Source organism: Lagopus leucura, unplaced genomic scaffold (assembly GCF_019238085.1).
Source record: "Lagopus leucura isolate 7727_CA_CO unplaced genomic scaffold, USGS_WTPT01 Super-Scaffold_100002, whole genome shotgun sequence".
NCBI lineage: Eukaryota > Metazoa > Chordata > Aves > Galliformes > Phasianidae > Lagopus > Lagopus leucura.
In genome coordinates this window covers 40,969,180-40,990,780 of record NW_024962263.1, presented here as the reverse complement: position 1 = coordinate 40,990,780, position 21,601 = coordinate 40,969,180, and the positions used below count along the sequence as shown (strand labels likewise).

Below are 21,601 nucleotides of genomic sequence, written 5' to 3'. Positions count from 1 at the left end.
TTCGCTGCAATTCGGACCTTCTAAGAATGGTCCCTCAGTGAGAGACTGTGCTGCAAAGCTGATCCACTCGAGCTCTCTTCTATAATTTCTTCTTTCATATTCTTCCTGAACTTTTCCCCCGTCTTCTTTCCAAATTTTTCCCATCTTCCATCATCTCCTTCTCAGTATTCTTCCTCTGTCTCCTTTCCACAGCTTCTTCCCCTCTCCTCTTCTCCAGCTCAGATGTTGTTCATATTGGATTGGAAACACCCCAGTTTCACCCTCTCCTGGAGGAGCCTGCTGGTTTATCTCATGTCTCCCCACCTCCTCTGTCTGGGATCAGATAAGTGTCCTGTGGGGATGATGTGATTGATGTGACTGGCAGAGGTGTTGCTGTGGGGCAGGGATGCAGCCATGGGGAAGGGAGGACCCAAACCCAGCCCCAGTAGGGTTTTACTTCCACTTTGGTTATTTCATGAAATATGTGATTTTGGGAAGAAATTCTGTCTTTTATTCACCTCCATCGCTCATTGTAAATGGACTCCCCTAGAAATCCTTCTCCACTCCCTCCTGCTCCCTCTTCAGTTGCTTTAGATGGGATGGAGTGTACACTAACTCTCCCTCTGCCCCATGCCCCCACATTAATGCAGGCACCATCTCACCTTCTCTTCGTGCCCTTCTCATTGCCCAGCCCAGCTCAGGGTGGTGGCACTGAGCCTCCCTGTCACTGCCACTGCAGGACAGGATTTCATGCTGCACTGCCCCTTGTCCCCTTGGGAGGATACTCGGAACTTGGACATCAGATGGATCTGACACTGATCCTCTGGTCATGTGCACAACTACCAAAATGGAGAGGACCTGGAACAGATGGCAGAATATAAAGGGAGGACAGAACTGCTCAGGGATTGTCACTCTGATGGAAATCTGGATTTGCACATTACTGCAGTGAGCTCCTCCAATAGCGGCTCATATATCTACACTGTGCAAAATGATGGTGGCTATGCAGAAGCTGTGGTGGACCTGGAGGTGTCAGGTCAGGCTGGGGTGACACCTCCATGAGTTGCTGGGTTTGTGTGTCCCACCCCAACCTCTGTCTATCCTCATCCTCACGTCCATCAATGGAGAGCTGACGGACAGAAGCCTTTGAAGAAAGTTGGGGCTGAATTGTTCCATGAGGTTTAATCTTGAGTTTGAGTGCATTGTGTGATTTGGGGATGGATATGCACAGATGAGGTGGTTTTGTTGGGTTTCTTTGATGGGTTTCTTCATGTCTTAGTGGCAGAGGGCACAGACTGCTGAGTAGCTTCCCCACCTGTGCCAATCTGAGGACTCTACCACTATGTGTCAGTGCTCACTGGTTGCTGCCCCTTTAGATTCTGTGATCTTCCAAGTCTGGTTCTTGCTTTTCCACATATGGAAATGTAAAAGTAACCCTTTTCTTGATGTTTTTTTTCCAGATCCCTTTTCCCAGATTGTCCATCCCTGGAAGGTGACTCTGACTGGTCATCACACTTTTGGTTGGGTCATTTGTCATCATTGTTTTTCTCCATAGAAAACAAGGTGAGCAGAGAGTGGAGGGGATGGTGCGCAGGGCAGTGGCAGGGATGGTTGGGGTGGTGCTAAGCTCTTGACTGAGGAGGTACACAGGAGGAGGAAGGAAGATTTTGTCCTCAGATTCACAGTGGTCATTAAATAACATTTGCCTTTTGTGGGAAACGAAGGAAGGGAAAAAAGAAAAAGAGTGTGGGTGGCTGAGCCATGGGGCAGCTGGAAAGGTCCAGACCCTCTTGAGACATCACCAGAAAGGTTGCCCTACTGACCACCTCCTTTCTCCACTTTGTTTTTCAGCAGCACAGACCAGAAAGCTGAGTGAGTCCCTCCAGCCCCTTCCATAACTGAATTCCCTTTAACGGAACTGATAAAAGATGGAGAGTGCTGGGTTTATGCAGTGTTTTGGGACCTTGGGATGTGGTGGGGTCTTGGGATATGCTGGGTACATGGGATGTATTGGGACCACAGGATGCGCTGATCCTGGTTGATCCACTTGCAAAACTCTTTGTCCACGTTCACAGTTGCAGCATTGCAGGTAAATGCAGTGCTGGCAAACAAAATTCAAGCATGGCCTAAAGAATAACTAAAATAATAGAAATGAATAAGTCACTCAAATAAACAACAGTGAATAAGCAGATAAATGCTTGGAAGTGCTTTAGGCATGATATTAGAGCCAAATTAATTTTCAAGAAGCAGCTACTGATGAAATAGCCTTTGCCTGCTGTGCCCTACAGTTTTCCCTCCTGGGTCTTGCAAGACAGTTTGGATGACCAGAGCTTTTCCACAGTGCAGATCTTCTCAAAAGTTGGTGCTGGGTGACTGCAAAGACTGGAGTTGATTTTCTACTTGAAGTATGACAAGCATGTACTCTGAAAATTAGATAATTTAGATAAATTAGATAATTAGATAATTTAAAGCTAGATAATACAGTTGCAAAGGTAACTGTAGTTTGTAACTGTAGTAACTACAGCAAAGGATGCTGTTGTTAGTACAGAAGATGAAGGCAATAAACACTGCCATGGCTTGTGATGCAACATGGTGAAACAGGTAGGAATTTCTGAGTTGAAATTTTCTGCCTGCAGTTTGTTGCATGGATGTTCAGTGTATAGTGAATCTGCCACAGCTTTCCATTTTCCATAATTTCCAAGGAAATTACAAGTGGGGGGGATCTTATCAACACTTAATGGTTGAGGCTCTTTAAGGATGGGGCCAAGCTCTTTTCAGTGGTGCCCAATGACACAGGACAATTGGCACCACACAGGAAGTTCCAAATGAACTTAAGGAAAAATATATTTACTTTGAGGATGACAGAGTGCTGGAATAAGCTGCTCGGAGAGATTGTGAAGTCTCCTTCTCTGAAGATATTCAAAACCCAACTGGACACTTTCCTGTGTGACCTGCTGTAGGGAACCTGCTTTAGCAGGGAGCTGGGCTGGGTGATCTCCAGAGGTCCCTTCCAGACCCTGTGGTTCTGCGATTCTGTCATTACCTCTTTCCTCCAGCTGGAAGATACATTTATAAGATCTCTCTCCTGTGCTGACTCTCTGCTCTTTGGTAAAAGGTGGGCACACAATGTAGTCTTGTTATTTAATTAAATTCAATCAGGAGAGAGAAACAAATCTTCAGAGAATCAGTATTTAGTAATTTTGCTGCCCTCAGAGCTATTTGTTTGCTTTCTGCCTTATTCATTAAGACAGGAAGGAGTAGTCTCACAAGCAAATTAATTCTATGGAATTACTCTGAAGACAGGAAAATAAAAGGTACTGAAGCACTCAAGTGGGCAGAGTGATCATAGAACACTTTTTTTTTGCCCAAAATGTGTCAGAGTCAATTGCTCATTAGACCATCAGTATTAGTAGCAGTTTGCCCACAGATTGCTCTCTCTTCTTCACAGGCAATTTCCTCGGCATGGTACTGTAGCTGTTGTTATTGTAGTTATGACTCCATCTCAGACACTAATAAATCACAATGTACAACTTTCCACATATGCTGCCAAAAGACAGTGTCAGACAGAGCTGGGAAATCCAGATCTCGGAAAACTGAAATTTGCCAATTTGATCCAGTGGAGCAGAAGATAGGATTCAGCAGCTGATTTAAAATACAGTTCACTGCAGTCACTCCTGACTTTCTGGACAAGAATGTGGCATCTTAACAGCAAAGGAAAGTAAGAATTAATCAAGAAACAAATTTAGTCACAATTTCTCACAGCTCACAAGAGCTCTCTGAAGGAATCCTTGTCTGTCCCTGCACTGGGGCTGAGGATGAACCCAGCATAGTGGCAGAAGATGCTAGCCCCAGCTGCCTGCCTCCAGCATCTAGCCAGAGGTTACATCCCACAAACACACAGGTATTTTCAAACCTCTTTCAGATAAAATAAGCTGTGATAGTTTATGCAGCTCATTTTCAATAGTCTACCTATGGTTGATGTGTGCACGAGAAGTGTTGAGATGGGAGACAGAAACTCTCTACAAGGAGTAGTGACAAACAGCTGAGGACTGATTATTAATCAATGGCTGCTACTGGTGCAGCTATTTGCAGAGTTCACATCCATCTAGTAAACAGAAGTTGTAAGCTTGCACTCATAAAATCTTGTCGTTCTGAATACTATCACTGTAAAAATTTGTCACATTGTACCTGGGTACTTTTAAATACCAAATTCCAGTTCACAGGCAAGCACCAGATGCTGTGATATGATCCTTCCCAGATGTAAAATCTCTGGAGGTTCTGTGTCTACAAAATAAAAGCTACCCAGGAATATCCTATTTCATTTAATACTAGTCTTGGAAATGTGTCGTCTGGTCATTCCAATATAAAAAGTGATCAGACAGTGCACATGTGTAGCCTCACAAAAAAAAGTCAGCAGCTCCTTATATCTCAAGGAACACACCCAGAAACACTACCACAAACAAACAAGAAAACAGGTCACTCACTGGGTGCTTCAGAAGATTGTTCTTCTCTGAGATTATCCTGCTTGTTAATGCATCAGCTCTATGATTTCTTTTTTACAGCTGCCTTTCACCTGCTACAAATGCTACCTTCTTTCCTACTTTGTTACAGAATACAGAATAATAATACATAACACAGCGGGGATTTTCCACCATCTGCTATAGATAGCATCTCCAGTGTAGTACAAGAATTAAAGTTAGAAAAATAAATGTCCATGTCCTCAGGGGAGTGTTGGAAATGGTAAAGGATGGGAAAGCAATTCAGAACAGTGTACCTGATGCCTACATAGCATTTTTTGGGTGCCCCGTCCCTGGAGACACTCAAGTCCAGCTTGGATGGGGCCCTGGGCATCTGAGCTGTTGCGGGGCAGTCCTGCCCACGATGAGGGGTTGGGGCTTGGTGTGCTTTGAGGTCCCTTCAAAACCAAGCCATTCTGTGATTCCGTATCAACTTTGTTTCTTTTCCCCAGTTAAGGCAGAAAACAAAATCGCATAGCTCTATTCCTATAAACAGTATGGACTTTGAATGACTCCTATGATCTGAATACAGGGTTTTACAGGTTCAACTAGTTTCTCATTTTGCTTCTCGCTCTTGTGATGACAAATATTTCTCTTATTTAAATTATAAAGTGTAAAACTTGTGGATTGCCATAGCCCACAGAGGCCTGAACACCAATCATTTCTCCTGTTTTGCATAAGAGGTAATGGCCTTATGTTGTGCCAGGGAAGGTTCAAGTTGGCTGTTAGGAAAAATTTCTTCTCAGAAAGAGTGGCACAGGCTGCGCAGGGAGGTGGTGGAGTCGCCATCCCTGGAGGCGTTCCAGAACTGTGTGAGTGTGGCACTGAGGGACACGATCAGTGGGTATGGTGGTGGTTGGTTGGACTAGATCTTACTTTTACACAAACCAAACGAGTTAGAGAGGTACGTCTCTGTACCAAAGCCCTCTGAAGATTGTCAGAGAGCAGCCCGAACCGCAGCTCCGCCGCCGCCGCCTCAGCAGCGCCAACACCACACAGCGCCGCCCTGAGGCAGCCGCGCCACCAACAGCCGCTGTCAGCAGGCGGCGCAGGCGCAGTGAGAAGGCGCAGCGCGAAGCCCCGCCCCTGGAAGCGCCGTGAGCCTTGCGGCGTTCCGTAGCGGCAGCCACGATGGCGGCGCAGAAGATAAACGAGGCCCTGGAGCACATCGCGAAAGCGGAGAAATAGTGAGCGGGGACGGGGTTGGGGCGGCTGGCGAGAAGAAGCGGGCGAGGCGGTTGTCACCTCAGCGATTTGGGCTCCTTTCCTTCCTGCCAGGCTGGTGCGGGAGGAGTGCCGTGGGCTGCCCGTGATCCCTCCGTGGCTGTGGGCTCGTAGCTGCCGGCGACGTGACTTGGACGGGAAAGGGAGGGCAGCGGGCGGCCGGGGCTGCTGGGGCGGGCAGTGGGGGTTATGGCCTGTCTGAGGCGGGGCTTTTGGGGTCTGTTTGCTTTAGATGGCCTCAGACACCTGTACGGGCGCTTTACTTAGAAGGCCTAACGTCTGCGTGTGTCAATTGGTAGGGAGCCTCAAGCTATAGGGTCCAGAAGGCAGGCTGCTTCAGGATAACAGTGTGTGCCAGGTGCCTTCCTCACGTTACCTGAGCAGAATGCCTTTTGGTGGAATCCATTTTAAGCTTGTCCTGAAAAGAGTTTGAAATAAAACAGGCAGTGCGCAAACTGTGTGCAGCTTTAAGGCCTGTGTATTTTATCTCAGTACCTTTCCTGAGAAAGCCCCGTCCCTGGAGGTGTTCAAGGCCAGGTTGGATGGGGCCCTGGGCAGCATTCCCTAATATTAAATGTGAACGTTGGTGGCGCTGCCTGTGGTGAGGCGATTGGAGATGTGTGATCCTTGAGGTCTCTTCCAACTCGTCCGTTCTGATTCTTTCAGACTTTCTGTGATAAAAAGCAGTGCAATAGGAATGGTTGCCTTAGAGCTGTATGCTGTGGCTTTTGCCTAAGTGAGATGATAACTGCTAGTATGCAGTGTATACAAAATTGCTTTTTTCAAACTAAGCACGTAATGCATCTAAAGTGTCTGCCTGTATCAATGGGCTCTGAAGTTGTAGTTTTATATGTACGCGTGTATGGGAACTACTGAGTCACAGCCTGAACCTCTGATTGATCACCTGAGGCGAGCCATGAGTCAGCCAGAGGAGCACAGGTGAAGGCAATTCACCTGTGCTGCCGGAAGGGGTGGACCTATTTGAGAGCTGGCTACCAGAGGGGAAGGATCTCTTCCGGAGATCACCTCTCTTGGTGTTTTGTGGTGAGCCCAGCCGAAGGGTAAGCTCTTCCACTTATTCTCTTTTTGTTATCGTTGTCTACTTTGCCTAACTCTCTTGATTATATTGAGACTATAACATCTTGATATCTATTGATTATACAATGCGTATATTTTTTTTTAAATGAGGAAAGTGTGATTCTGAAGTCAGCATTGATGACTCACATATTCTGATTCACATGGAACCACAGAGTGGCCTATGTTGGAAAGAACCTCAAAGCCCATTAAGTTTCAACCCCTTGCCGTGGGCAGGGCTGCCACCCACCATCTTAGTTGCCCAGGGCTCTGTATTTATGTATGTGTGGGAGCAGTTAGTGTCGTAAGCTGCTATAGGCATATCAGAAAAAATCCCTGAGGTTTTACACTTGTAGGTAAGTTTGTTCAGTTGTGTACAAACCAGAGTCTTGACGATTCTCAGGTGAAAGTATTTTTCTTTTCTTGACTTCACATTGTTGAGGATCTGAGCTGGTGATGATGTTATAGGGACTGAAGCAGAAGCATGTTATTGTAGGGCATGTAGCTGTGGGAGGTCATTGTAGTGCTTTATACAAGTCCAAACAATGCTGCCGTTTATTTTTGCAGTTGTGATTCCACCATGGTATTGGCACAAGGGTAATTGCTCTCTTTCAGAGAGCTGTCTGAAGTTTTAAATCTATGTGAAGTACTTCAAAGGTGAAACATAAGTGTTACTCATTTTTAATAGTCCTTTCTTCTTGCATTTTAGCTTGAAAACTGGATTCTTAAAATGGAAACCAGATTATGATAGTGCAGCTACTGAATATGGAAAGGCAGGTATGTGTGACTGTAAATATGGGCACATGCTTCATGGTTTCAAAATACTCTTTAAGCTTAATCCCCAGTAATATTTTACTTAGTTTTAGTATATTACTGTATAAGTACAACTGTTGTGAAGACTAAAGTAAGGAGGAAAATAAATGTTCTTAGTATTCTTAGTAGCACTGTAAAATCTGAAATTGTACTTGGGTTTACAGCTTATATGTTGGATCTTACTACATATCACAACAGTAAAGCTTTCCTCTTTTCACTTGCCAACCCCCAAATTATATGATCTTCCCTAACAACAAAAATTTTAGCTGTTCTTAAAACTTCGCTTTTTTGCCATTGTTTGAAAATTGTTTGACCTAAGAGAGTTTCAGTAAAGTAGAGGCATTGTTTGTGGTGTTTTTTTTTTTCCTGTGGATACAGTAAGATTTTTGCTTCACCAGTGTGACACCTTTCCTGCTGTAGGTGTCACACTGAATATAAAACCGTGATTTTTTTTCTTGTAAACTTTGTTCTTTCTGTTAATAGTAATTTATATGTATGTGTACCTTTTTTTCCCCCTATGGTTTCCTACTGCTAGACATTCTGACTCATTTGTTTAACAGTGAATGAAAAAATGAAAAAAATGAATGAAACAAAAGTGAATGAAAAAATGGAGAAGTTTGAAGAGCAACTGAAGCATTTACAAATAGAAATTTATTTTCCGTCCTCCTTCAATGTTCTTTGTGCCCTGAATTGGTTACATTGAGGGAGTTATTACTAGTTTGTTTTGTTAGTGGTACGCTGCTTTTGCTGCTCTGCTGGTTTTTTACAAACTGTACTGATTACGGAATCACAGAACCACAGGGGCTGGAAGGGACCTCTGAAGAACACCCAGCCCAGCCCCCTGCTAAAGCAGATTCCCTACAATAATTTGCACAGGAAGGTGCCCAGGTGGGTCTTGAATATCTCCAGAACAGGAGACTCCGCAACCTCTCTGGGTAGCCTGTTCCAGTGCTCTGTCACCCTCAAAATACAGAAGTTTTTTCTCTTGTTTTGATGGGACGTCCTGTGTTCCAATTTGTGCCTGTTGCCTCTTGTCCTATCATTGGGTACCAATAAGGTGGCTAATAAAGTTAATGCTGTGGTGGGATTCTCTGGCTACAATTTAGCAAGCCATTCAATTTGTCTAAAATGCCTGTTTGCATCTTTGAATGACTGAATACTTTAGTAGATGAGGTTAAAAAAATAAAGGAGAATTGTAAATGAGAACTTCATTTGGTTTCTTGCAGCTGTTGCCTTTAAGAATGCCAAGCAGTTTGACCAGGCAAGGGAAGCCTGTTTACGAGAAGCTGAAGCACATGAAAACAACAAAGCGTATCTTTTCATTACTTCTGTTTTCCAAGAAGTTATTTGTTATTTAGAGTGGGGTAATAGGTAGAAAATACATTAAATATCTTTGTTCAAATTGTCAGTCTAAGAAGGTTCTCTTTTAGAAGACTTTTTGTGCTGTGAATGGGAAAGCTAAAGAACTCTTGATTAGAAAATCTGTTCTGAATATCTTACAATTATAGAACTGTTTAATTTAGGAGGGGGGACCCTTAAGGCTCACCTGGTCCAACTCCCCTGCAGTGAACAGGGACACCTACAGCAGACCAGGTTGCTCACAGCCCTGCCCAGCCTGGCTTTTCTCCAGGTATGGGGCATCCACCACCACTGTGGACAACCTGTTTCAATGCCTTACCACCCTTACTGTGAAAAATTTCTTCCTCGCATCCAGTCTAAATATCTCATTTTTGAGTGTGAAACCACTTCCCCTTGTCCTATCACAGCAGACCCAGCAAGAGAGTCTGTCCCCTTTCTTTTTACAGCCCCTCTGTATGTACTGAAAGGCTGCTCTCAGATCTCCCTGGAGCCTTCTCTTGTCCAGGCTGAACAGCCCCAGCTCTCTCAGTCTGTCCTCATAGGAGAGGTGTGCCATTCCACTGGTCACTTTTGTGGCCATCCTCTGTACTCTCCAACAGCACTATGTCTGTCGTGTACTGAGGACTCCACACCTGGATGCAGTACTTCAGGTGAGGTCTCACCAGTGCAGAGTAGAGGTGCCTGAAAAGCTTAGGTACTGCATCATAAATTTATATACGCACTTTTAAGTATCTGTGGATGGATAGTATTAACTAAATGCAGCTAACATTATTACAATGCTTGTGGCAACATTCAGTAACCAGGGAGCGTATTTTAAATAAATGTGCATTTTTACAACTTTGCAGTTATCCTTTAATATTTTGCATTTATTTTGTCCTTAGGTGCTATTTTTTTTATACTTTGCCTAAAAACTTAGCAGGTTCTATTTGCATTTCTGGGATTCTTTGCTTTGAAACTAATAGTTCTATAAGATCTTATATGCTATTGATGTTTCTGCTTTATGGCATTTGTCCTTGACTTGACAACGTTACTTCCAGTCTCTTTCATGCTGCCAAGTAAGTATGGATGTACTGAGTAATCTGATGTGTTTTTTTTTTTTTTAAACTTACAGTACAAGCATGAGCTGTCATTTTGGTCTCTAGTAAGTGACTCAGTTCAAGTGATTTCACCATTTCAAAATTAGTTTAATGAAAGCATGGGCAAGGAAAGTCTAAAAACCTGCGATGTCTCTCTGAAGAAATAACTATTTTGACAATCTTTTATAGCTTTTTGTATCAAGTGCTTTTTCTTAGATAAACTTTTGATAAATTTGACGTTCTGCACTGTTTTGCTTATATAGAAATGTAAATAAAGATACTTCAAAACAAGTGGGTGATGACAAACAATCTAAATGTTGTCTGTGGGTCAGATGATGGGACTAGATTTTTCTGTGGGAGAGCAGTGATTGTGTGGTTGAAATACTTCATTTGTGAAAGATAATTGTACACATGTATTATCTCATTAAATTGAAGCACTCAAAACCTCTTCAGTTTGTTAAATATTAACAGTGAAGTGGTAGCTGATGCAGGTTAACTTCTGCTGTATAGTTACAGCTTGCTGAAATACACAATATCTAAATTGTAAACTTTTTCTCCGCAGAGCTTATGAACAAGCTGGCATGATGCTAAAGGTATTTTCATTACTAGTTTTTACTTAAAAGTTCTCCTTGACATTTTATAGATATATGCAAGCAAGTTGCATATGGCAGTGATGTTCTACTGTTGACTTGTAGTCCCTGCCAATACCCTCACGTAGTTTAGGGAAACTGTTTTTAATTGGAAACATTTTTTTGTTGTTGTTGTTTTCTTTTGAAGAAGGAGAGGTGAGGGCCTCACATCAGAGGTAACTGAAGAGTGGTACTTCTGCTGTAAGGTACCAAATTCTTGCCTTACATTGGGAAGGAACTAATTACTACTTACGTGAGCAATGGATTGAAGCAAGAGAAATAAAAGCTCATTCTAGCTCTGTTACAGTGTTTTCACTATTGACCAAATACTGTTAGTTTGTTTTTTAATCTGATATTATATTAGTTGAAGAAAATTCTGAAAAGAGGACTGGGATAATCGAGGATCTCACTGGAAGAGGATTATGTTAATCTTTTAATTTCTGAAAGAAAAATAAGTGTCTGGCAGTTTGAAGCTGCAGTGTGACAAGGCAGTCTTGTTTTGCCTGTTTGTTCCAGTAGTGCTGGTTTCATAGGATGGTGGGATTAACATTTTGCTTGAGGTATTTATGTGGAAGAAAAAGATTTTCTTTTCTACCTACTTGACATAGGGTAGGTTATATGTCACCAGAATCCTTAATGCTTAATTCCTTAGATGCTGTCTAGCTGCTAGTTAAATTAGATTTTAAAGATGGGAAGATTTAAATTAAAGATTGAAAAACAGAAATTATTGTTTCTGGTTATATCAGAGTTTACATAGGAAATGACCTGGTTAGTCTGACTCACTTTGGATGTGATAAGGTTGCCTGTTAGTTCCCCTCTCTATGGTTATTCAAAAGAACGTAAAGAATTACCAGACTCACTGCTAAACTTGTTCTTTGCAAATGTGTGATAATACAGAAGGTGCATTTCTGTACTATTGTTTTGTTACCGTTTTCCTGTAAGCTGAAATGGCATATATGGTGTTAGAGTTGTTCATAAGCACAGTTCCTGACAGTGCTATCCTCTGACTGTCTTTGCAGGAGATGCAGAGGCTCCCTGAAGCTGTTCAGCTGATAGAGAAAGCCAGCATGATGTACCTGGAGAACGGGACACCAGATACAGCTGCCATTGCTTTGGAACGGGCTGGGAAGTAAGCTTATAGTATTGGTGGCCAGAATGAATGTGGGGCAGGGGTATCTCCTTGCTTTTTCTTGCCTGCCTCTTTGATGCTTTCGTCTGAGAAATGACTTATTTTTATTACAGATTAATAGAAAACGTGAGCCCAGAGAAGGCTGTACAGCTGTATCAGCAAGCAGCATCAGTGTTTGAAGTAAGCTTTGCTTGGTTGTTTTTTTTTTTTTTTTTTTTTTTTTTTTTACCAGCAGATAATTTGCCAGAAGGTAAACCAGCTTGAATTAATTGGTGTTTAGGGTCAGCTGTAATGCTAATGAAATGTCTGAGGCTGGCTTCTAAGTTGTTTTATTGATATTATGATAAAGTCTGTTCTTTTCTCATTTTGGGACTTGACCAAATGTGAGTTTTATATGTTGTCAAGTTTTTTTGCCTCTTGTTGGGCAGTCAAGTGGGTGGGGAATATGGCTGTTCCACAGTCCTTTGGCTTAGAAGAGTTTGAAATCCTTGAAGGCACAAGAAGAGTTTGCATAAAATTCAACCCATCCCTTGAGCCATTTCATGACTGTCTCTGACATACTTCCCTACAGTCGTTTGACATACATTACTGGATTAATAAGTTTGCATTGATACTCCTTTGCTCTCTAGATCCATACAGAAGCTGAGTGTGGGACTTTGGTGCACCAATACTCTTTGTGTTTCCACTGAGTATGTGAACTGTTGGTATAGCAAAACAGTTGGTCTGAGTTGCAGACAGCGTAGGTTAAGGTCTAATAATCCTGTGCAAATGAAATATGAGCATGTGAATTCTTTTTGCTCTTCTCTAGAATGAAGAACGTTTACGGCAAGCATTAGAAATGTTAGGGAAAGCATCAAGACTTCTAGTCCGAGGACGCAGGTATCACTTCTGTAGATTTGTTTACATATGTTTGAATCTGTATTTCAAAGGGCAGTTCCATTGTTCTTTTATCTTGTTGCTGGGTTTATATACCATTATTTACGTCTCTCTTTGAGACAAAATTCAAAATAAATAAGATTGAGGTTTCTGTGGGATGTAATAGACTGTCATATTCAGGAATCATCTATTTTTTTCATCTGAGATAGAGGAATGTGAGCTGTAAGGCTTTGTTTCCTCTTTATTAGTTAATACATCTTTAAAGGGCATATATGAGATTCATTGGTTATTAGAGAAGTTCAGGAGTTATTTTTCAGGCACTTATTTGTAGAAAGTACTCGGAAATCTTTCATAGCTATGGAATATAAAACAGGGAAATTAATCTGTTAGCAGCAGTCTGATCCCAGACTGAGAATGTGCCTCGGATTCTCCGTGGCATCTTATTTGAAGCGTAGATTTTTATCACCAGACCTGTGGTTGAGCTTAGACTTGCTTTACTAAAGCATATCATTCCTTTATGTAATTGTCTGCATCTGTTTGACTGTTTTCAAGAAAATTTATTTTGCAGTGATAGTTAGAAAGATCTACTGCTGATTTTATTTATGTTGCTTTTTATTAAGGAAAACTCGTGTGTGTATTAAACAGCTCACTGTGAGCATTGGGTTCATTATGCTTGTTTCCTGGCACTGATACTCCTTGTTTTTGTTTCAATTTAGATTGGATGAGGCTGCATTGTCCCTTCAAAAGGAGAAAAGCATTTATAAGGAAATTGAAAATTATCCAACGTGCTATAAGGTAAAAGTCTAAATGATAATTTCTGGTAGGGTATTTCAAGGTTTGCTGAACTAACATAAGGTAGTGGCTGAATTCTGTCTGACATCACGTACCTCTTGATTCAGAGATATGTTGCTTGCTAGGTAATGAGAATGTGTGGCTGTTCATGCTTCCTTATCCTCTTGTTTTTCACTGCTGTAATGTTGATAGGATGCTGTTTATCTGTGGAAGCTGTCAAAAACACTACACTATAAAGATTTCTGGACTCGCCTTCAAATTAATTTGAATAAGCCCAGTTTTCTCTTCTGGAGTGTGAGTTAATTTATTTTGAAACTGGAGAGTGAGAATCATGGATGTTTTTGTATTGTTTTTTTTTTTCCATAGGATTGTCTTTTGGTCTGCATTTACCTTGATGTTATTTAATCAGGATTCTTAGTAGAAATAGTTACTTTGGGTCCTAAATAAGAATTTTTGATCATCTGTTTTGAGTTTTTAATCAACATGACTTGGTCATGCTTTTTTCCTTATGTGATTTGCTGCACAAGTTTGATGCAACAGTTCATTACAGTGTTAGAGGAGGTAATCTATTTCATACTAGCTGAAGGTCTGGCTTACTACTTTATCATAGTGTGGTTCCAACTTTCTTGTTCAATTTTAGAATCAAATAATCATTCTATTTTTTTGTTGTTTTTTCCCCCTGTGTTTCTTGTTTGTTATGTTTAGAAAACTATTGCTCAAGTCTTAGTTCATCTTCACAGAAATGATTATGTTGCTGCAGAAAGGTGTGTGAGGGAAAGCTACAGGTAAGTCTGCCTAATATTTTATAATTTTAAGCTGAATGTTTCATTAATGTAGATTTATTATGTAATGGGCTGGAATGGGCTGCTCAGGGAGGTGGTGGAGTCACTGACCCTGGAGGTGTTCCAGGGAGGTTTGGATGTTGTGTTGAGAGACATGGTTTAGTGAGAGCTATTGGTGATGGTTGGACTGGATGATCTTGAAGGTCTTTTCCAACCTAATTTATTCTGCGAAAGACCAATGGAAGCCTTCTCTGATAATAAATTTTAAGCCTCTGTTTACTTGAAGTACAGTGGCATTGTCTGTTAAGTAGCCAGCTGTCAGGAATCCTTTTCACTTTCATTAGTAGGTTCAGCAGTAATTACCATGTGGTACTTCCTAACGAACATAAAATAAAGTTAGTCATAAGGAAGCACTTCAGTGCAACAGGTGAAATGAGAATTAAATTAAAAGTTCTTTCTGATTTTCCTTGTGAAAAGCTGAGCGGAATACTGTTGTGGTTAGAATTCTTTTGTACATCTCTTTCAAATGGAGCTGAAGCAGGCTACCTGTTGTAAACAAATAGTTGGGATTAAAAAGGAGGATTTCTGGGTGTTCTAACTGATCTATTATAATTATTATTAAAATCTTTTTGTCTTGTTGAAGCCCTTAAAAAGTTGTAATTTTAACTTTCCATTTGAGAATGGAAACGTGCAATGCAGTCTTAACACTCATTAGTGGCATCCTAGTACAGTCATTGGAACTGTGTAGTATGGTGGTTAGATTGAGGAAAATATTCATCTAAAGGTTTGTTAAAGAAAAGTGTGTAGTGTGTGAGTTGCTGCATTTCTGGTTATGCTGATGTAAGAGATCTTGCTCTTGTCATATGTTAAAAGAAAAGCAAGTTTTTCTTTTTGTATTTTTTTTCTTTAACAGTTGTCTTAACTGAAAGATGATTTAGGAAGTAGGAACTGATCCATTTTAATAGAAGAAATTGAAGGAAGTAGTCCTTACACATCCAAGAGAAATTTCTGGTGTCAGGTCTGGATTAATGTTTTGCCACAAACTCCAGAGGCTTTCATGCAGGTCTCTGTTTCAGCTTTCATTAGGACTTCAGTCACAAAATACTAAAACATAACATTTTTACTTAAACTGTGTTTGAAGTGAAGTGACTTGAACATATATTAATTAAATCTTTTTTTTTTTTTTTTTAGAAGTAAGTTTTTAAAGATCTGTCTTGAAACATCTTGGTCATATTTACTATGTCTTTAATTTCTGCTTTAGATAAAAACTCATTATGTTTTTTTTTCTGCATATAAGTTGGAAGAAAAGCTTATTGACTTTTCAGTAAAAACAGGAAAATTCTAATACTCTATTCTTGGCTTGACTATGATTGTGGTCTGATTGTCAGCAAACTAGTATTGCTGAAAGTTGAAGCTTATGGATATGATCTGTGTTCCAGGAAAAATCAAAATGGTTTTGTTTTGTGGAGTAAGTTGTCCACATCAGATTCTCATCAGCTGCCTTCTCTTCTGCTATTAATCAACATCCTGTAAAAATAGAACACCTGAGCACCAAGTAGATTGCTGGAATGTCCTAAATGAACTGTTAATTTCCTTCAGTATACCAGGATTTAATGGAAGTGAAGACTGTGCAGCACTAGAGCAACTTCTGGAAGGGTATGATCAGCAAGATCAAGATCAAGTTTCTGAAGTCTGTAACTTGCCTCTCTTCAAATACATGGACAATGATGTAAGTAGCTTTTGCTTCGTCATTTTAAGAAAGGCTTTGTCCATTATAGGAAAACAAGGAGAGCAGGATCTGTGTATTTTTTGTGACTTGCTTGGTAATTTTGCCTTGTGAACTTTTTTTTTACTTTACTGCCTGACTTCTGTAAAGTTCCACACCACTGTTACATTCTGATGGTGGGAAGGCTTAGATGAACTAACAGTTTGTTATCAGTCTGCAGAGTCTAAGTAATTGACCAAAACACTGTTTGCTTTTAATTGGTTCTTCATAGTGCCAGAAGTTTGTTTTATCTCAGAAATACCAATCTGCTGCCCTGTGTGCATAAGCATTACAAAATGAATGTGGTGACTTTGTTGGGTGTTTTTTTTAATGCTTATTCTCTTTTTCCATTTTAAGAAAGAAGTCCATATGTTTTTTTTTTTTTTAATGATTGCACTTATAGCTAGCAAGCAGAAAGTACAAGGATAGGAAAGCCATAAAATAAAGGGGATATCCATCCATGCAGAACTTTGTAATGGTAGTGACTAATTTTATTACATTGAAGGTACTAATTCTACTAAAAAAACATTTGCAAGAACTACTAGTATAACCCATACCTAGGTAACGTATGCAGAGCTACACACTGAAAACATTCTGGTGTTTTTCTTTGTTTCGAAAAGATTGAATGTCTGTAGCTATAGAATCCAAAACCCAATTGAATGGGACTTTGGGCAGCTTAGTCCAGTGGAAGGTGACCCTCTTGCCATGACAGAAGAGTTCAAACTGGATGCCCTTTAAGTTCCTTTCCAACCCAAACCATTTTATCATTCTATAATGGTTCTGTGGTACTGTAGCCAAACTTTCCTGTTACGCATAATATTGATAGTCTCATCTCCCATTTTTCAAAGTCTTTCAGTGGACAAAATAAAATATTGAACGCTGACGTTAATTATCCTAAGCTTGATTATTCTCATTATTATTCTAAGCTGGAAAATGTGCTCTGAAATCAGCAGTCTGTTTTCTGTACTGAATATAATAGTACAGAAAGTAAACTTGTACTTTTATTATTAGTACGCCAAGCTTGGTCTTACCTTGGTGGTCCCAGGAGGTGGAATCAAGAAGAAATCTCCAAACGCTACACAGGACAAAACAAGAGGACCAGCCACAGTGGGCTCTCATGCTGATGAGGAAGAGGATGAATATTCTGGTGGACTGTGCTAGCTACAGACCTATGTTATGTTAAATATCTAACCTATTTGTGATGCTGAGCATATCCAAAGGTACCAGATTTACCAGAGCTTCATTGCAATTGTGATATGGGAATGCTAATGTTAACTGGGCAGCTTTTGGTTACAAAAAAAAAAGGAGAAAAAGCATGATTATACCTATCATCTTGTAACATCTTTTGAATTTCATTTCTAGTAGGAACATCTGCAGTGCTCTGCCTTCCATTGATTGGGGGAAAAATGGAGGGAGATTTTTAGTAAAAGTACAGTTTAAAAAGAAACCAAAATTCTGAAGAGAAGCACAGGTTAAGGAGAGCAACACAAAATCTCAAATACTGGATTTCAATAGCTGACACTTCTTTGGTACCAATAATGTTTGTGAGTTTTTTCCAAAGTTGAATATAAGGTTATTTGTCTGGATATTCATCTCCTGTTTAATGTTATTTAAGGAATACTGGCAGACGTATTTTCCACTAGTATAATCACTAAGAGGAGCATTCAGTTAACAAATATTCCCCACAGTGGAATATGTATTTTATTTTTTTTTTTTTTAGTATCCTAAATTTAGCAAGTAATATCCATGTGATTGTAGAAAATACTAAACCAGTTAATATGGAGCAGTTTCACAAGCTTGAATATATAGACGCACACGTTTCACTTCAAGAAAATGATTGACCTAAGTTTTTCAAAATACGTTTGTGCACAGTGTTTGTAATGTACACATTAGGAATGGATGGCATTGGCAACTTTTCTAGCACTGTTTCTGACAAATATAATTTAAAAAAAAAAAAATGGAGGTAGCAGGTAATGTGCATTGAATATAAAGCTCTGGAGACAATGTTTAGCAAAAACTTAGGTGGAATGTTTCAATAGTATGATCAAGCTTAGTGTTTCAGGTGTTCATTTGCTAGCTAATAATCTCATCTGTAAATATTTTCCTTTTTTCAAAGCATAGAACAGATTTTTACAAATGGCAATCCTCAAAATAGCTGGAAGTTCAAAATAACCGTATTTTAGAGCATCTTCTCCATTTTCATTTGATTACAAATTGCTGTCTTCTGCAAACTTCTTTATTGTCCACATTCACTTGACCGCTTTATGCTTAAATGTTGACAACTGCAGAAGTTGCATCTGCGGTCCTTTTTTTTCTTTCAGAAGAACCTTTTCAAGACCTGCACTAAATTGATGTCCAAAGCTCAGTAAGCAGTAGACCGCAGTATTAAGTGTTGATACAGTTTGTGCCACATTAAGGAATTGGGTGTCTTCAAAAATATTGAGCATTTCAGATGTAATTGTGATGAAGGTAGACTTTGAGGGCTAATACTTTGGGGTGGATAGCACTCAGTGCAGTGGGTGCATGAGTGACAGCGTGATTGCAGGCATGGCTGCTGTTAAAGTCATTACTCAATTTAGTGGAGCGGTTTTGTCTCAGTGTAATGTAGTAAGCTTTGATTTTTTTTTTTTTTAAACTGTTTGAGGGCTTTTTAAAGCTGCTTACCTTTGTTCTGTACTGTCTGACAGCTAAATTTCCATTGTTATTAAGGATATATATGGAAATTTTTGTATGTCTATAGAATATCTTAAATGAGATTTTTAGGAAGTGAATTACTTTTTTTTTTTTTTTCTTTCTCAGAATGATTACTAGTATGCAAAAAAGGTGAAGACTTTTCCTGAAACTGTTCTTTCTTCACCATTGAGGAGACTGGAGTGATGTGCTCCAGCTTCTGCTTTCTGGATTTGTTCAGGAAGGGTCACCATGCACTTTTTATGGGGAGTTTTTATGGCATGTTTTTTTTTTTTTTTTTAAAGCACATTTAGAAGCACTGGGAACACTAACTTTCTTCAAGCTTTTCCTGCTGCTTCCAATTCTGAAATTAGTTTTGTTGAATGGTCCCAAGGAGTCTACTTCTTTGTGTGTGCATTTACATATATCTGAGAAGGCATACAAGCAGTTTTGTATACTGTAGAAGAACTTGCAGACTTTATTTGCTTTAGTGCCTGCAACACTAATAGATCCTTACAAATAAAATTTATGAATTACCATGCTTTTCATGTTGGGGGGATAAAAAAAAAAAAAAGCAAGACTATTTTCCCCACTCCCTCAGCTTTTTTCTTTTTAGTCTGTGCCAAGTGTGGAAAATCTGGAACAAAAGTAGCTTGTACTAAATATGTTCAGCTGCCGTTGAAATTGAAGGGGCTTCTTTGGATCTTAGGAGTGGAATCTTAATCTTTGATTGCAATGTTGCTGCAAAGACCAAATCTGCAGAAATGAAAGTGTCTGAAAATAAGATGGTCTATTTTATATAACTTACTCTCCTATTTTAGGCAATGAAAGTGTGATAGGAATGTTATCTACCTTTTAGTAAATGTTTAACTGTAGAAGATGCTGTCTGTATATTATGTGTGTTTCTATCTTTCAAAGCAATTTGCACACTTCTGTAAATACCATTTAAGTGATTTAAAGTGAAAATATACCATTTAAAATAAGAAAGTTTCTAAAAATAACGTTGGTTGTGAGAAAAATTATATTTGCATGAAGACTGGGCAATGATCAGTGTAATGTATATAAAATTAGATGCTTTCTAAATTATCTGTAACTTATGACTCAATATGCCCAATTGCAGTGTGAAACCTGTGCTTCATTTGTTTCTTTCCAAGGTCTGTGGTGTATTAGATTATTAAGTGTTTGTAACAGTTCTACAGATGCTGCCTCTGAGAAGAGGCTGTGTTTCACCAACATGAAAAATAAAACTTGAAACTGATATTTGTGCTAACTTTCCTGTTGTTGGTCAGGCCCTCCCAAATACCTCCATTTGAAAATGAACTCTGTTTTGTAATCCCAAGCAGATTTTGTGGCCATTTGTCTGTGATTCTTGTTGCAAGGTATTGCAGGTCTAATATCACAGAATGGCCAGGATTGGAAGGGACCACAAGGATCATGAATCTCTACCCCCTCCCCCCTGCCGCATGCAGGGCCATCGACCTCCCCATTTCATACAGGACCAGGCTGCCCAGGGCCCCATCCAACCTGGCTTTGAACACCTCCAGGGATGGGGCATCCACAACCTTTCTGGGCAGCCTCTTCCAGCACCTCACTACTCTCTCTGTAACTAACTTCCCCCACCATCCAACCTAAATCTCCCCTCCCTCAACTTAAAACCATTTCCCCTCGTCCTGCAGTTACCAAGCCTTTCAAAGAGTTGATTCCCTCCTGTTTGTAGGCTTCCTTTAGGTACTGAAAGGCTGCAGTGAGGTCACCCCGCAGCCTTCTTTTCTCCAGGCTGAATGAGCCCAGCTCCCTCAGCCTGTCTTCATAGGGGAGGTGCTCCAGTCCCCTGATCATCTTCATTGCTCTCCTCTGGACCCTCTCCAACAGCTCTCTGTCTTTCTTGTACTGGGAGCTCCAGACCTGGATGCAGTACTCCAGATGGGGCCTCACAAGAGTAGAGTAGAGGGGGACAATCACCTCCCTGTCCCTGCTGCCCCCCCTTCTTCAGATGGAGCCCAGGATGCTATTTGCTTTTTGAGCTGCAACAGCACACTGCTGGCTCATGTTAAGCTTTTCATCCATCAGGACCCACAGGTCCTTCTCTGCATGGCTGCTCTCAAGGACTGCTCCTTCCAGTCTGTATGGATGTCTGGGATTCCTCTGGTCCAAGTGCAAAACTCTGCACTTTGCAGTGTTGAACCTCATCAGGTTCACCCAGGCCCATCTTTCAGGCCTGTTGAGGTCCCTCTGAATGGCATTATGTGATGGAGGCCTTCATCTTGGGAACCTGCTGACTCAGTTTTGGGTATTGTCAGTCATTGCAGCTTGTCCCTTAGGTATTTGTGTGTAGTGCATTTCACTTGCACTGATTTTTGTGAGAAATAATTGATTCTCCAAGTTCTCCATCTTAATTTGACTAGTTGATCATAAGAAAGGCAGAGCTGTGGTTTAGCAAAACAACTAGTGATGAGAGAGGATCTTCAGAGTAAAGTTTTTGTTTCCATATTTGGACTGCTTAAATATATAGCAAACTCTGGACATCCTCTGGAAGAATACTCCCAGGTTTGCCTGAATATGCTAAAATTCAGAAATGACTGAGAATGTGGATGGAGCAGCGGACATGTGAAGGAAGTCCTTGCATAAAACTATGCTTTGAGTTCATTAATAGTGAGCATAATAGATGCCTCCTGTGCACTTCTGCACTCTGCTAGAGGCTGAAAGAAGTGCCTAGACCAAAATAATGGTGGGTCAATTGACTGTGGAGGGTATTCTAGCAGTAAGAACAACATTAATTTCTAGCAGGGATAGCTGTTTTGGGATAATGTGCTTGCTTTGCAGCAAGAATGGAAGCGAGTTAATCTCTGTTTGAGTCATAGATGTTTGCTGATTTAAAACCAAGACTTGGGATGTGGTCAAAGGGAGGTTTAGTTTGAT

The 21,601-nt window shown here is 40.4% G+C and overlaps 1 protein-coding gene and 1 pseudogene across 1 annotated transcript; both read left to right on the top strand.

Moving 5' to 3' along the window:
- Nucleotides 1-222: 222 nt before the first annotated feature.
- Nucleotides 223-1,874, top strand: LOC122179127 (annotated as a pseudogene).
- A 3,711-nt stretch (nt 1,875-5,585) lies between these two features.
- NAPG (NSF attachment protein gamma) lies at nt 5,586-19,940 on the top strand. Its single transcript, XM_042869808.1, has 12 exons — nt 5,586-5,680; nt 7,501-7,568; nt 8,831-8,915; nt 10,001-10,018; nt 10,602-10,632; nt 11,688-11,797; nt 11,911-11,977; nt 12,606-12,676; nt 13,390-13,468; nt 14,171-14,250; nt 15,847-15,976; nt 17,024-19,940. Exons 1-12 carry the CDS (start codon nt 5,625-5,627, stop codon nt 17,171-17,173), a joined length of 945 nt encoding a protein of 314 aa, XP_042725742.1. The 5' UTR covers nt 5,586-5,624; the 3' UTR covers nt 17,174-19,940.
- Nucleotides 19,941-21,601: the final 1,661 nt, after the last annotated feature.